This window comes from Mesocricetus auratus, unplaced genomic scaffold (genome assembly GCF_017639785.1).
Source record: "Mesocricetus auratus isolate SY011 unplaced genomic scaffold, BCM_Maur_2.0 Super-Scaffold_100015, whole genome shotgun sequence".
NCBI classification, from domain to species: domain Eukaryota; kingdom Metazoa; phylum Chordata; class Mammalia; order Rodentia; family Cricetidae; genus Mesocricetus; species Mesocricetus auratus.
This window is the reverse complement of record NW_024429198.1, coordinates 1,608,657-1,624,712: the sequence shown is the minus strand read 5'-3', so window position 1 is coordinate 1,624,712 and position 16,056 is coordinate 1,608,657. Positions and strand designations below refer to the sequence as shown.

At 40.2% G+C, this 16,056-nt stretch overlaps 1 protein-coding gene across 4 annotated transcripts in view; it reads left to right on the top strand.

The window, feature by feature from the left end:
- Nucleotides 1-3,792: 3,792 nt before the first annotated feature.
- Nucleotides 3,793-16,056, top strand: part of C7 (complement C7) — a 68,531-nt gene continuing 56,267 nt past the window's right edge. For 2 of the 4 annotated variants that reach the window (XM_040757566.1, XM_040757565.1), the window contains exons 1-2: nucleotides 3,793-3,941; nucleotides 8,353-8,408. In XM_040757566.1, the coding sequence (XP_040613500.1) occupies nucleotides 3,936-3,941; nucleotides 8,353-8,408 (62 nt within the window). In that variant the 5' untranslated portion in view covers nucleotides 3,793-3,935. The remainder of the gene's footprint in view (nucleotides 3,942-8,352; nucleotides 8,409-16,056) is intronic. The other 2 variants (XM_040757569.1, XM_040757567.1) reach the window with 1 other exon arrangement.

Here is a 16,056-nt window from a genome sequence, read left to right as displayed (position 1 = left end):
CTTCATTTTTCCTTCTTTTCTGGCCTGGTGAATAGATGATGATGATTATAATGTAGAATACATATGATATTAAGGATTAAGTAGTTTGTAGAGATAGAGTTTAAATTATGAGATAGCTTGTCTGTAGTAGGCTTTCTTGGACCACCAACCCCCAAATCATGACATGGAGACTTATTATTAATTATGAATGATTGGCCTTATCTTAGATTTATTTCTAGTTAGCTTTTTAAAAAAATTCAAATGAACTCATTTCTGACAGGTGATGGTAGTGCACATCTTTAATTCCACCACTTAGGAGCAGAGGCAGGCAGATCTCTGAGTTGGAGGCCAGTTTGCTCTACGAGCTAGTGAAAGGACAGGCTTCAAAGCTACGCAGAGAAACCCTGTCTTGAACATCCCACCCCCAAATTAACCCATTTCTATTTTTTTCTTTTTCTTTTTTTTTCCCATTTCTATTAATCTATGTGCTGCCCTGAGACTCATTTACCTCATTTTTGTACTGTTCATCCTGCTTTTCTGCTTCTTCCATGGCTGGCTAGCCCCCTTTTTCTTTCTGCCTGCCAGCCCCACCCACCTATCCCTCCTCTGCCTAGCTATTGGATGTTAAGCTTTTTATCAGACCAATCAGGTGCCTTAGGCAGGCAAGGTAAAACAGCAGCCCATCTTTACATAGTTAAACAGTTATTATATTCCACAGCACTTGTCCTTTTCTGGAAGCAATTGGTTTTTTAAAAAAGAATTTTGCAGGCTGAACTCCTTTTTTCCACCCCTTTTGTAGGTACGATATTTTTTCATTTTCTTTTTTAATCTTTTTAAAAATTGAGTTATACATTTTCCTCCTCTCTCCCCTTCTACCCTTGGCCACTACTCCCCATGCTCCCAATTTACTCAGGTGATTTTGTCTTTTTCCCCTTCCTACATGGATCCATGTGTGTCTCTCTTAGGGTCCTCTTTGTTACATAGTTTCTCTGGGGTTGAGGCACCATACATTTTAAGTATACTCGAAATAAAGGAAGTCATCCTCTGGCATGTGGCCTCTGCATGACTTTATACAGTGTCCTCCCAGAACTTCAGATACCTTCACAGTTTGCATCATCCTTCTCAGAACTGTTTCTCTTGATTCAAATTAAGCCCAAAGAAATGTATCTTGGACTTGCGAGCAGCTACCACAATGTGCACTGCAGATAACAACAGCAACAATCAAATTGCAACCCAAACAAATCCAGGCCCTCCTAAATTTAATAAGCACCAGGCACTCTTGGAGACAATAGTGAGGAAACATCTTAGTACTTCCTGATTATAATCTGACCTTTACCATCTGCAGTCACTGGGGCAGCCGGAGCAAAGGTTTGTCCAGTGTGAACTTCTGTCCAGAGGGAGTGAAAAGCCCTGTAAATATTTTTCAAACATCTAAACTCTAAACAGCGTTCTCGTGAAAAACAGGGTGTCAAGAGAACTCGTCTCATGAGCTCACTTATCGCAGGGGTCTGTGGTTAGTCTAGTGCTGCGAACGCACCTTAGGTGCCACGAGAAAGCGCTTAACAACTTTTTTTTTTTTTTTTTTTTGGCCTTGCCTGGCAGCCATTTTTCATTCTCAAACTATTCACGCAGTGGCACTTTACTGGGAAAAGATACCACCCGGATTACTTATTAGTTTAACAAGCTCCTGCCCTGGAGTTTAGGAAGATTAGCTGGCTCCTGAGTGATTCAACTCCAGAGCCAGATGCGGTTGTGCTACTGCAGGGCTTGGAGCCTTACGCCACTAGAGGGTGCTATTGCTTCTTTGTTCCAATTTCTGGAGAGCTCAAGTCTGACCGATCAGTTTCAATTGCAAAGGAGAAAAAGGAGGCTTTTACTCTTCCCAAGTTAAGTTTACTCTTCTCAACTACATAAGAGGCAGGTGAGTCTATGGAGATTGAATTATTCCAGATTTGTTCCGAATTCAATAAAATGACCAGCATCTTAAATAGGAATGCCAAACCATTTTCTTCAAATAGACATCCTCTACCCCCTTTCATGGTCCATGTAGGTCCATAAGATGGAACACATTATGTCCTGCTATCATGAGTAGCCTGAACGTTTCCCCAGAAGTAGTGGGTCTTGTCAGATCCCAGGGAACTGAGTAGAGATGGGGAAAGGGTGGCTGGGTCACAGAGATGAGGAAGGCATGCGCTCTTGCTGGTAAAAGCAGGAAAAAGGGGAAACCTTTCCCCTTTTACGGATTCTTTTTATCAGATGCTAATTACCAAAAATGCTCACACACTAATCTTGTTAGAAACAGGAACGTGGGGGATGTCGAATGAACTAGGGTTAAAAAGTTCAATCAAAGTATTGCTTTCTGAAAGACTTTCAGAACACACACTTCGCAGTGCACCATGGAGGTGAAAGTGGGCGTTTGCTGGGAATACAGCGTAGCAGTGATTCTTACTCAAGGGATGTGATGTGCGTTCTGCCCCAGGGCACATTTGGCACCAGGAGACATTTTCGAATGTCACGTGCAGGCCAGGACCTGCTGGCACCTCCTGCAGATAATTTCCCATTCCACCTGAGGGTGCTTCTTCCACAGAGATGGAAACATGTCACCAGGCCCCTAAATTCAGGGTCATGGAAGCTTCCTAATCCAACTCTATTTTATACATTTACAGTCTTATTTAAGGTTCTTTTTTTTTCTGGAAGTGTTCTGTAGTACTAGAATTCTGTGGCAAAAAAAAAATTGGAAAATGCTACCCTAAGTTTACCAATGAGTGTGCTGTGTGGTTGGCTTGGTGCGTTCCCTTAGCAACCCTTCTATCTGGCCGCCAGTTCTCCTTACCCATTGGTTTCTTCTTGAAGTTACCCGAACTGGCTTGATAGCATTGCTTCCCTATGTTACTTATTTCCACTATCTCTCTTTCTCCTCCATTTTTTTTATTTCTTGCTCCCCAAATGGGATGCTTTTTGTGGTTTATTTCTCTTTACGATCAGCTGCCAGAAGATCCCATGACTCCAGCTGTGTTTTTTCACACCAGTAGCTCTACTTACATAACTGGGGTGACCTCGGTCTTCCTGAAGACACTCCACCCCCACTTGCAGGAAGATGCTGGATGCTCTCCCAGACCACAAACGTCCCCTTTCAAAAATCACCTCTTCCTCTTTGAATCTTCCTTCCACATTTATCTTGTTACATTTTTGCACTTCTCGGAGTCAGACTTGAAATCCTGTTTCATAACTAAGTCCTGAGAATGGGGCTCCTACTTTTAGCATTGGTGGTTTTATACGACATGGAAGAGAGACTTGTGCTACCACACTTGGCAATTCACCATGTGATAACCTCTTTCATGGCATGATGCACAAAGACAAGTTCTTACCAGATGTTACATGGATACCAACATCATGTTTTTGTACTACCTAGAACTGCAAGCTGAATATTTTAAAGGTTCTGAGTCTCGAGTATTTTGTTACAAAAACATAAAATGGGCAAGTTCTTCTTTGACAAAGCAATCTCAGAGTCTGCTTTATAACACCCTTTAAGAGAATCGGGAAAACATGTGCTCAGTTTAGCAGATTAAAACAGTGAAGAGGTCCAGCTCTTGCTTGGCAGAATTTCCTTTGGTTGGAAATCACTTCAATGCCAAACTGAGGACATTCACTGTCTTTCCTGATTAGCAGATACATTTCCCAGAAACATATCTGTAACTTCCAAACAGTCCCAGCTGGCTGCAGCAAGGGTCTGTGCAACTGACAAAATGCATCTGGCTTCAAGGCACAGATCAAGTACAGAGGCAGGCGCTCTGTGTCCCTGGAGAATCCAGTGGGGGTAGAGTCTCAGGACAGCTGGCTCTATAAATGAGTGGAAAAAGAATCCAGAGCAGGAGAGGCTGTGGGGGAGATAAAAGCCTGTCTGTCTTTACAGATGAAATTTTCTTGTTCTCGTCTGTCCTGAATGCTTCCCAAGCATGAAGGTAAGATGATAGTTTATGACTTACACATTTGAGGCATCTCAGAGGGGGAGGTCACACTTAACTGAAAGAAATCAAATGAAGAGAAGGATGTGGAAAACAGAGTGAAAAGTTGTGGGGGGTGATTTTAAAAATCCTTATCTAAATAGATTTGCATAGCTCAGCCCATTTTGCAGTTAAATTGTAGTCTGAAAAAGGTGGGAAAAAGGAATTGAAAGCAATGTTTATGGAAGTCCAGAGAAAGCAATAAAGGGATACAATAGGACCATTGTTTTCTCCAGCTTGATTGTTTACTTTTTATTTGTTTTTTCAAGATGAAATCAAGACATTTATTTCCCAAGGAGATGTGAAGCCACAAACATTTGATTGTTTATTTTAATTGTGGGTCATGTAGAGAGGTTTTGATTGGATGATATCAGAGACGTATAGAAAACTGAATTGGTAGCTTTGGAAAACTAGAATTCAGAATGTTGAATGAAAAAGTTAGGACTACGAGGGCAGACAATATAAGGACATGGACTGAAGCAATGAGTTTATCATACACACAGGTTGGACCAACATAAAACAATCAAATATCTTTAAAAAGTTAATATGCACAAACACAAAAGATAGATATTGTTATTATAGAATGAACATTTATGATAGAAAAACAGGTTGGAATTGCTATTATAATGTGTGTGGTCACATGTGTGCAGGCCATGGGGTGTCTTCTTCAGCTGCTCTCCTTCTTTTCTTTTCTTTCTTTCCTTTTCTGAGGTAAGGTTTCTCACTGAAACTGGAACTCACCAGTATGCCTACACTGTCTGATTTGCAAACCCAGAGATCCTCTTGTTTCTTCCTTTCCAGTGCTGGGATCATAGGCATCTACTGCTGTGCTTGGCTTTTTATGTGGATGCTTGTGTGTGTGTGTGTGTGTGTGTGTGTGTGTGTGTGTGTGTGTGTGGAGTGGAGTGTAGGAGAATGCCTACAAACACTATGGTCATCAGAGTGTCCACCCAGGGGAGGCAAGAAGGAAATTCAGTTCAATACAATTCAGTAAACGATCTTGGTTCAAACTTTGAGAGTATGGATAGTTTATTTTAGTCATATTTAAGCACAGCACAACTTGGAAAAAAGTTCCATGGTATAGCAAAACCCTGTGTGCTTAAGACATGATCACACTGAACTTCTTGTAAAGTACAAGTGACATCTTACATGAAGATAGGTTCTATAGATCTACTAAGGGAGCAGGCTCAAGGAAAATAATGCTCATGGTTAGGGTCTAGGGGAGAATAGTTCTGTAGATTGGCTGAGATAAACAGACTCAAAGTAAAGGTCAGAAGGATCCAGTGCAGCCTGGCCATTCAGATAGCGCAGAGGTGCAGAGGTCACTAGGCTATTCATCACATCATTTCCTAGCCTTCTGGGTAGAACGCAGGTTATACATCTCTCAGTTTGAAGACACAACCCTGTGTTTCCCTAGTACTTATCTGTGAGCACATGGATCTACGTGCCTCCTATGGATGCTGCGGTCCAAGAACCTACATGTCTCCTATGGATGCTGGGGTTCAAGGACCTACATGTCTCTTATGGATGCTGCTGGTTTTAGAACCCAGCAAGTGCGTTACCAATTGATTAATCTTTTCATACCGAATTTTATTCCGGCAGGATTGCTATTTAAAATAACGTTATATTATCACACTGGAGGAACAATTCTGCCCCTCTATCGTCTGTGGGGTTGCTCTACAGTTACTGTGCTGTCTACTTGTTTCACAGAATCCATGCTCACTAGTGAGGCTGGAGAAGCACCAAGATGTAGATCTCCAGTAACCTTTGAATTAAATCATTAAAAGTTGAACACAAATTACAAAGTTGACACACTTAACGCTACAATGCTACAACACCAGGGAAATCTACAAAGTTAGATTCACAGTATAACCTGGTATTTGTTTTTACTGTGCTTTGTGGGTTTATTTAACAATTCAGAACACTTGTTAGTTCAAAAAGGAATGTGATATGCTTGCTAAAGTCACCTAGCCAACTGTTTTTTCCTAATATTTGAATTAACTGTCAATCAATTTCCTTCCGTATTTTATGATAAGACATTTTAATAATTGTTTTGTTTAAAATGTGTTTCACCATCATTAATTTATAACATTTTAATGTCGTGATAATAAATACACTTTTATTTTAATTGACTGATATGATGACAACAAATGAAGCAACGGTTTAACTCCCAAGATGTATGCAGAATTTCTGCTTGTGTTTAAAAGTAGATGTTTACATTCTTAGTGTAAACCTCAAAGGCATGCTTTTGTGATATGTTTTCAGCAAGGGAGACATGGGAAAGCCTTGAACTATCAAATAGCAGAAGTGATCTCTATGTCTGGCATTTTAAGGAGGAATGATCTTTGACCTCTTTCTCCATTCAAGGCAGCTAAACCTGGGGAGAATGGCTTCAGAATTCCCTTTGGTTCTCTGGGTGTCACTTTATTAGGTAGTAACTTGGGGCTGAGCTGTTGAATAAGAGTTCAGATCCAAGAATCTTCTCTCTGAGCTAGTTACAGACCAGTGACATAGTCTGCTCCCTTGGTCTGAGCTCAGCGCAGAATCAGTGAAACCAGGGGATATGATAGTCCATGCCAGGCACAGCAATGCCTCAAGTTAGCATATCAGCTGGAATATGTTAGTGGAACCAAGAAGAGCTGGTGTTCATTTGGGATGAAAAACAGGAGGAAAGAACGGAAGGTGCTGAAGGTCTAGCTGAGTGTGACAGACAGCTCTTTCCCTATGTTCCAACGTGGCAGATTCCAAACTGGTTGTTTATAGACAGCTTGGGCACAGGACTGTTCTATTTTCATGTGTATTCTTCTCTTTCTAAAGAGCGGGAAGACAAATTGCTCATGTTTTAGGGACTGTCTTGGCTTTCTGCTTAAAAGTACTCTGACTAAAGTAACTCAACGAAGGGTGTATGTTATCCCAGTGCAAGTCACAGTTCTTTGTGAGGAAGTCAAGGCTACTGCAGCTGAACACATGACATCTGTGGTCAGAAGAAATCGGTGAACAAACACTGATACTTAGCTCCATTTCTCCATTTATACAATCCAGAATCCCCTGAGAATGGTCCTCCCAATATTCTTTTTTATTTTTTCAGACCTTTCCACTGGCCTTTCTAGATACTCATGTCTAGTCACCTTCCTTTCAGGTATAAAGTCTTACTTGTTTACCTCTGTCCCTTATACAACTACAAATCTGCCCTTTGTAGCATGTCACAGACACAAAGACACACACACACACACACACACACACACACACACACACACAGAAATCTGCTGGGTCCATTTAGTGTTCCTCTTGTGTACATGTGTTTAGTGCTGACCACTTGGGATTAGATAACTCAGGGTTCATTCTTGTAGAAAACCAATTCTCCATCTCTTGGCAGCTATCCATTGTCTATTGCTCTTCACCTAGAGTTAGGTCCTTGTGAGATTGCCTCAGCCATGTTAGCATGTTGAATTTGCTTAGGCAACAGTAGCCTTGAGATTTCACAGGTGAAACTCCACTGTCATGTCTAGAATACACTGTCTTGTAGCAGATGTTGTATTCCTTTTAAATCTCTTCAACCTTTTTGCTGCCTCTTCTACCATGTTCCCTGAGTCTTAGGTGTAGAAGCCGGATTGTAGATACACCAACTGGGGTTAGGTATCCCACAGTCACTTGTTCATTCTCCTTTTTACTCTTTGAGCTCAGCATTTTTAGATAACATCTATAAATGAGTTTTATCCGACGGAATTTCTCTTTTTGTGCTTTGTTTATTTAACACAATACCTTCTAAGTTCATATGTGTTGTTGCAAACAAGTTTTTTTTCTTTTAAGGTTCAGTGGTATCCTATTGTGTGTATTTTTCTCCTCCTCACCCCCTACCCCATGCTGGAGATCAAGTATAGTCTCATGCACATTAGTTAAGCACCAGTGAGCTACATTCGTTTTCTTCTCTTCCTACCTTTTTCTTAATTCTTTCATCCAATGATGGACACTGCTAGATTTCTTGTTTTAGCTATTGTGTCTAATACTACAGTAAATATGGGAATGTACATATTTTTTTTTGGCATACTGATTTCATTTCATTGGGATTGCAAAATCTTATGGTACCTCTATTTTTTAAGGTTTTTTTTGAAGAAACTTCAAGCTTCTATTTAAAATACAATCTCAAAAAGAAAAGTCATTTATCTTTTATATAGTTCCTCGACTCATATTTTCCCAACTCACAAATCTATACTTAAGTGGATGTATTCATTTTTTTATTTTATTTTCCAGTTTAAATTAAGATAAGAAACAAGGTTGCTTCACAAGTCAGTTCCAGGTCCCTCTCCTTCATTTTTAACTTATTAAGGAAATGAAAGCTAAAGTAATATTTTGTTGTTTTCTATCCTAGGCAACAAGCTTATTCTTTTTGGTGGGATTTATGGCAGAGTTTCAAATCTTCCTAAGGTAAGAATATTTTGGATTTTGTATGGAAATTTAAAAAATGTAAGAAATAATAAATTCTTTAGTTTGGTTTAACTTTTATATAGCACATTGGAAGTGTTTATGCATTTCATCTTTCCATGATTTTGGAAAATATAATAATTATATTTTATTCTTTTTTATACTTTTAAGGAAAAAACAAGAACAAAAATGCCCCATGAATTTTTTGGTCTTGTTCCAGGGTTTTACCTTAATTCAGAGAATTGCAGCTGACCCAGAGCAATATATAATCTTTAAATTTAGTCCTTGCTAAACATTCTCTAGATTTTTAAAGGTCAACAGTTTTTAAAAAATAAAATAGCTTTATTTGTTCCTGAAGGCTGGATAAAATCTAGCATCATTTATACATTCCTATGATTATTTTTCTTTTTTATTTAAAATAGAAACATGCATGCTTCAAATGTCAATCCCAGCCCCCCCCTTGTCCCTCCACCAGCCCCCCCACTCCCAGTCCAATCCCCACATCATTCCTCAGGGAGGGTAAGACGGTCCTTGGCGGGATCTCCAGAGTCTGTCATTTCATCCAGGGCAGGACCTAGTCCTTCCCCATGTGTCCAGGCTGAGAGAGCATCCCTCCATGTGGAATGGGCTCCCAAAGTTCATTTGTACGCCATGGTGAACACTAATCTACTGCCAAAGGCCCCAGAGATTTCTGAGATCTCCTCACTGACACGACATTCATAGAGTCTGGATCAATCCCCTGTTGGCTTCTTAGCCTTCAGTCTGGGGTTCAAGAGCTCCCTCTTGTCCAGTCACCTGTCTTTGTGGGTTTCACCAGCACGGTCTTGACCCCTTTGCTCATCACTCCTCCATCTCTGCCACTGGGTTCCAGGGGGTCAGTTCAGTGTTTAGCTGTGAGTATCTGTCTCTGCTTCCATCAGTCACTGGATGAAGGTTCTAGGATGTCATATAAGGTAGTTATCAACCGTATCATCAGGTAGGGGCTATTAATGTAGTCTCTCTCCTATTACTTAGTTTTCCAGTTGGTGTTATCCTTGTAGATCTCTGGAAATCTCACTAGTGCCAGCTTTCTCCTCAAAGCTATAATGACTCCAACTATTATGGTATCTCTCATCCTGGTCTCCTCTATTCTTATCCCAACTCAACCTTCCTGCTCCCCCATGTCTTCTTCTACCCTCCTCTTATCCCCCTCTCTTTTTCCTGGTTCCCTCTCTTTCCCCCCCCCCCCATGTTCTTTATCTGCTCAGGAGATCTTGCATCTTTCCACTTCTCTGGGGTATAATGCATATCACTTGGAAACCTCCCGGTTTCCCAGACTCACTGGCACTGGGATTGTAGGCTGACACTCCCCTGATCCATATCTAAAAGCCATATATGAGTGAGTAATACCATGTTTGTCTTTTTGTGACTGGGTTATCTCACTCAGGATGGTTTCTTCTAGTGCCATCCATTTGCCTGCAAATTTCAAGATTCCATTGTGTTTTTCTACTGAGTAGTACTCCATTGTGTAAATGTACCACATTTTCTCTATCCACTCTTCAGTTGTGGGACATCTGAGCTCCTTCCAGGATCTAGCTATTACAAATAATGCTGCTATGAACATAGTGGAACAGACATCCTTGTTGTATGAATGGGCATCGTTTGGGTATATGCCTAAGAGTGGAATTGCTGGGTCTTGTGGTAGACTGATTTCCATTTTCCTGAGGAATCTCCATACTGATTTCCAAAGTGGCTGCACAAGTTGACACTCCCACGAGCAATGGACAAGTGCTCCCCTTTCTCCACATCTTCTCCAGCATAAGCTGTCATTGGTGTTTTTGATTTTAGCCATACTGACAGGAGTAAAAGGGTACCTCAGGGTTGTTTTGATTTGCATTTCCCTAATGGCTAAGGATGTTGAGCACTTTCTTAAGTGTTTCTCAGCCATTTTAGTCTCCTCTATTGAGATTTCTCTATTTAGTTCAGTCCCCCACTTTTTAATTGGGTCCTAGCTTCTTGAGTTCTTTGTAAATTTTGGAGATCAGCCCTCTGTCAGATGTGGGGTTAGTGAATATCTTTTCCCAGTCTGCCGGTTGCTTTTTTGTCTTGCTGACTGTGTCCTTTGCTTTACAGAAGCTACTCAGTTTCAGGAAGTCCCATTTATTAATTGTCGATCTCAGTGTTTGTGCTACTGGTGTTATGTTCAGGAAGTGGCTTCCTGTACCAATTCGTTCAAGGGTACCTCCCATTTTCTCTTCTAAGAGGTTCAGTGTGGCTGGATTTATGTTGAGGTCTTTGATCCATTTGGACTTAAGTGTTGTGCGTGGCAATAGACAAGGATCTATCCTCATTCTTCCACATGCCAGCATCCAGTTATGCCAGCACCATTTGTTGAAGATGCTATCTTTTTTCCATTGTATAATTTTAGCTTCTTTGTCAAAAATCAGTTCTTCATATGTTTGTGGATTAATCTCAGAGTGTTCAATTTGATTCCATTGGTCTACTTGTCTATTTTTGTGCCAATACCAAGCTGTTTTCAGGACTATAGCTCCATATAGAGCTTGAAGTCAGGAATGGTGATGCCTCTAGATGTTTATTTGTTGAGCAGGTTTGCCTTGCCTATGTTGGATTTTTTGTTTTTCCACATAAAGTTGAGAATTGTTCTTTCAAGGTCTGTGAAGAATTGTGCTGGAATTTGATGGGGATTGCATTAAATGTGTATATTACTTTTGGCAGGATTGGCATTTTTACTACATTGATCCTACCTATCCAAGAGCATGGGAGATCTTTCCATTTCTTGGTGTCTTCTTTAATTTCTTTCTTTAAAGACTCAAAGTTCTTGTGATACAGGTCTTTCACTTGTTTGGTTAGCGTTACACCAAGGTATTTTATCTTGTGTGTGGCAATTGTAAAGGGTGATGTTTCCCTGATTTCTTTCTCAGCACTTTTATTGTCTGTATATACTGGGCTACTGATTTTCTTGAGTTGATCTTGTAGCCTGCCACTTTGCTGAAGGTGTTAATCAGCTGTAAGAGTTCCCTGGTAGAGTTCTTTGGGTCACTTATGTAAACTATCATATCATCTGCAAATAGTGAAAGTTTGACCTCTTCCTTTCCAATTTGTATCCCCTTGATCTCCTTTTGTTGTCTTATTGCTCTAGCTAGAACTTTGAGTACAATATTGAAGACGTATGGGCAGAGGGGACAGCCTTGTCTTGTTCCTGATTTCATAGGAATTGCCTTGAGTTTCTCTCCATTCAGTTTGATGTTGGCTGTTGGTTTGCTGTATATAGCTTTTATTATGTCTAGGTATATTCCTGTTATTCCTGATCTCTCCAAGACCTTTATAATGAAGGGGTGTTGGATTTTGTCAGAGGTTTTTTCTGCATCTAGTGAGATGATCATGTGATTTTTGTTTCTCAACTTGTTTATATAGTGGATTACATTGATAGATTTTTGTATGTTGAACCAACCGGGCATCCTTGGAATGAAGCCTACTTGATCATGGTGGATGAGTGTTCTTGGATCCGATTTGCCAGTATTTTATTGAGTATTTTTGCCTCAATATTCATGAGGGGTGTTGGTCTGAAGTTCTCTATCTTAGTTGTGTCTTTGTGTGGCTTGGGGATCAAGGTTATTGAAGCCTAGTAAAAAGAGTTTGGCAAAGACCCTTCTGCTTCTATTGCATGGACTACTTTGAGAAGGATTGGTATAAGCTGCTCTTTTTTAATTTCTGATAGAATTCTGCACTGAGGCCATCTGGACCTGGGCTTTTTTTGGTTGGGAGACTTTTGATGACTGCTTCTATTTCCTTAGGTGTTATAGGCCTATTTAAATTGCTTGTCTGTTCTTGATTTAATTTTGGCAGATGACATCTATCCAGAAATTTGTCCATTTCCTTTAAATTTTGAATTTTGTGGAGTACAGGTTTTTAAGTATGACCTGATGATTCTCTGGATTTCCTCAGAGTCCGTTGTTGTGTCCCCCTTTTCATTTCTGGTTTTGTTAATTTGCATGTTCACATTCTGCCATTTGGTGAGTTTGGATAAAGGTTTCTCTATCTTGTTGATGTTCTCAATGATCCAACTCTTTGTTATATTGATTCTTTGTATTGTTTTCCTAGTTTCTGCTTTATTGATTTCAGCTCTCAATTTGATTATTTCTTAGCGTCTACTCCTCCTAGGTGAATTTGCTTCTTTGTGTCCTAGGGCTTTTAGTTGTGCTGTTAATTTTCTAGTGTAACTATCCTCCAGTTTTTTCATGTGGGCACTTAGTGCTATGAACTTCCCTCGTAGCACTGCTTTCAAAGTGTCCCATAAGATTGCCTATGTTGAATTCTACGAAGTCTTTAATTCTTTTTTTATTTCTTCTTTGACCCAGGAGTAGTGCAATTGCGCATTATTCAGTTTCCATGAGTTTGTAGGGTTTCTGCAATTTGTGTTGTTGTTGAACTCTAACTTTAAAGCATCGTGGTCTGATAAGATACATGGAGTTATTCCAATACTTTTGTACCTGTTGAGGTTTGCTATGTTGCCAAGTATGTGGTCAATTTTTTAGAAGATTCCATGTTGTGGTGAGAAGAAGGTATATCCTTTTGTGTTTGGATGGAATGTTCTATAGATGTCTGTCAAACCCAACTGGGTAATAACTTCTATTAGTTCCTTTGTTTTTTTGTTAAGTTTCTGTCTGGTTGTCCTGTCTAGTGGTGAGAGTGGAGCGTGGAAGTCTCCCACTATAAGTGTGTGAGGTTTTATGTGTGGCTTGAGTTTTAGTAATGTTTCTTTTATGAATGTGGGTGCCTTTATATTTGGGACATAGATGTTCAGAATCAAGACTTCATCTGGGTGGATTTTTCCTGTGATGAATATGAAATGACCTCCTTCATCTCTTTTGATTGATTTAAGTTTAAAGTCTAGTTTGTTAGATATTAGAATTGCTACCCCTACTTGTTTCTTAGAACCATTTTATTGGAAAATCTTTTCCCAACCCTTAACTCTGAGGTAATATCTACCTTTGAAGCTGAGGTGTGTTTTTGTATGCATCAGAAGGATGGGTTCTGTCTTCGATTCCATTCTGTTAATCTGTTCCTTGTTATGGGCAAGTTAACACCATTAATATTGAGGGATATTAGTGACCTTTGATTGCTCATTCTCGTTTGTTTTGGAATGGTTTTTCTTGGTGGAATTGTATGTGGATTTCCACTCCTTTTCTCTTTTGGATGTTGTTAAATTGGGATTATCTATCTCCTATGTTTTTCTGGTTGTAGTTAACTTCCTTGGATTGGAGTTTTCCTTTCAGAACTTTCTGAAGGGCTGGGTTAGTGGATATGTATTGTTTAAATCTGGTTTTGTCATGGATTATCTTGTGTTCTCCATCTATAGTGATTGAAAGCTTTGCTGGGTAGAGTAGTATGGGCAGGTATCCGTGGTCTCTTGGTGCTGATAGAATATCCAGGACCTTCTGGCTTTCAGAGTTTCCATGGAGATGTCATGTGTAATTCTTATAGGTGTGCCTTTATATGTTATTTGAACTTTTTACTGAGCTGCTCTAAGTATTCTTTCTTTATTCTGTATGCTTGGGGTCTTTATTATTATGTAGCAAGGGGACTTTTCTTTTGGGTCCTCTCTATTTGGTGTTCTGTAAGCTTCTTGTACCTTCATTGGCATGTCTTTCTTTAGGTTGGGAAAGTTTTCTTCTATGATTTTGTTGAATATGCTTTCTGCCCCTTTGAGGTGGTTTTCTTCTCCTTCTATACCTATTATTCTTAGGTTTGGTCTTTTCATGGTGTCCCATATTTCCTGGATGCTTTGTGATAGGGATTTGTTGGACTTAAGATTTTCTTTGGTTGATGAATCCATTTCTCCTAGTGCATCTTCAACACCAGAGATTCTCTCTTCCATCTCTTGTATTCTGTTGGTTATGCTTGTATCTGTAGTACCTGACTGTTTGCCCAGCTTTTCTATTTCCAGCCTTCCATCAGATTGTGTGGTTTTTTTTTATTGTCTCTATTTCAGTTTTCAACCCTTGCACTATTTGAATTGTTTCTTGTAATTTTTTCTTTGTGTTTTCCTCCCTTTCTTGCATTTGTTGGATTTTTTTGTTTTTTCTTCTATTTCTTGCATTCTTTTGGTTTGTTTTTTCTTCCATTTCTTTAAGGCATTTTCTCACGTTTTCTTTGAGGGCCTCTATCATTTTCATGAAGGTGTTTTTAAGGTTATTCTCTTCTGCTTCATCCACATTTGGGTGTTCAGGTTTTACTGGTGTAGAATTTGTAGACTCTGGTGGTGTCATTTTTTTTTCTGTTGCTGAGTGTGTTCTTATATTGCCTCTTCCCCATCACTTCTTCCAGAGAGTTTAGAAAAAGTCTCTTCTCCTGGTGGGTAGGCAACCAGGCTTCCATTTCTATGGGTGCAAGCAAATCCAAGACTCTCTAGCCTCTGCTCTCTGTCCTTTGCCCTCTGCCTTGAGTGTGGGCAGAAGTGGACCAGCTCTCTTTCAGGCTCCTGGTCACTTGGTAGTCCCTCCGGGGAGGTGACCTGGCTGCAGTCCCCAAGCCAGGCTTTCCGAGAGAGGGTGATTGGGAGGAATTTGGGTCTCAGATGGGGACCTAGTGCTCGCCTCTGCTCTCTGCCCTCATTCCTATGTTTTTATTTTCACTGATGAATTGATGGAACCAGGGTGGTCACTTGGTGGAACTGTAAGTGTCATGGGATGTGCACAACCTGGGGACACTAAGAATGAGATAGCATGTAGAACCCACTGATGGATGACTAAGGTCCCACTGTGAGACATGAGGGAAGTCTACACAGTGTCCATCCGTGCCCCCATACTTGGGGAAGGCCTCTGTTTCTTCCTGGCGCACATATAGGCAAACAACAGTAAATTCAGAGGCTGTCTAAAACATTGACATTTGGCTAACTGGTACCAGTGTAAAACAGGTTACCAAGGTTCTCTCAATGCACACTACAGAATGGGATTCATTACTTTCAGGATCATCTGACAGGTATAGGATTCAAGAATCACCTGGATCCAAGAAGTCTCCCAGCCCAGTAATGTGCTATGAGTCCATGTTGTGTGATGGTTTTATTCTTTTGGATTCTTTACTCTCTTGTGTTTACGAGGGGCCCACACTCAGCTCCCAAAAAATCACTCATGAGGCTTAGTCTTAGTTATGAATGCCCGACCCTAGCTTGGCTTGTTGCTAGTCAGTTTCTCTTATCTTAAATTAACCCTTCTACCTTTTCCTTCTGGCCTTTTATCTTTCTTACCTTTTCATATCTTACTTTCCTTCTTACTCTGTGGCTGGCTGGGTGACTGGTCTCTCACATACTCCTCTCCTTGTTCTCTTGTTGCTTCTGTCTTCCTCATTTCTCCTACTTATGCTCTCCACCTGCCAGCCCTGCCTGTCTCAGCTCCTTCTTTGGTATTGGACATTCAAATCTTTATTAGGGCTGCCAGGTGTTTTAGATAGGCACAGTAACACAGCTTCACAGAGTTAAACAAATGCAGCATAAACAAAAGTCACACACCTTAAAATAATACTCTACCACAAGTCCATAAATCAAAAGTCCCAGTTCTGTGATCTTTTCATAAGTCTTCCTTGGCCTTTGAGGACTAACCCAGGTGTCTTCCTCCACATCAAGTGAGAGCAACTTTACCTTCCACATATGCTT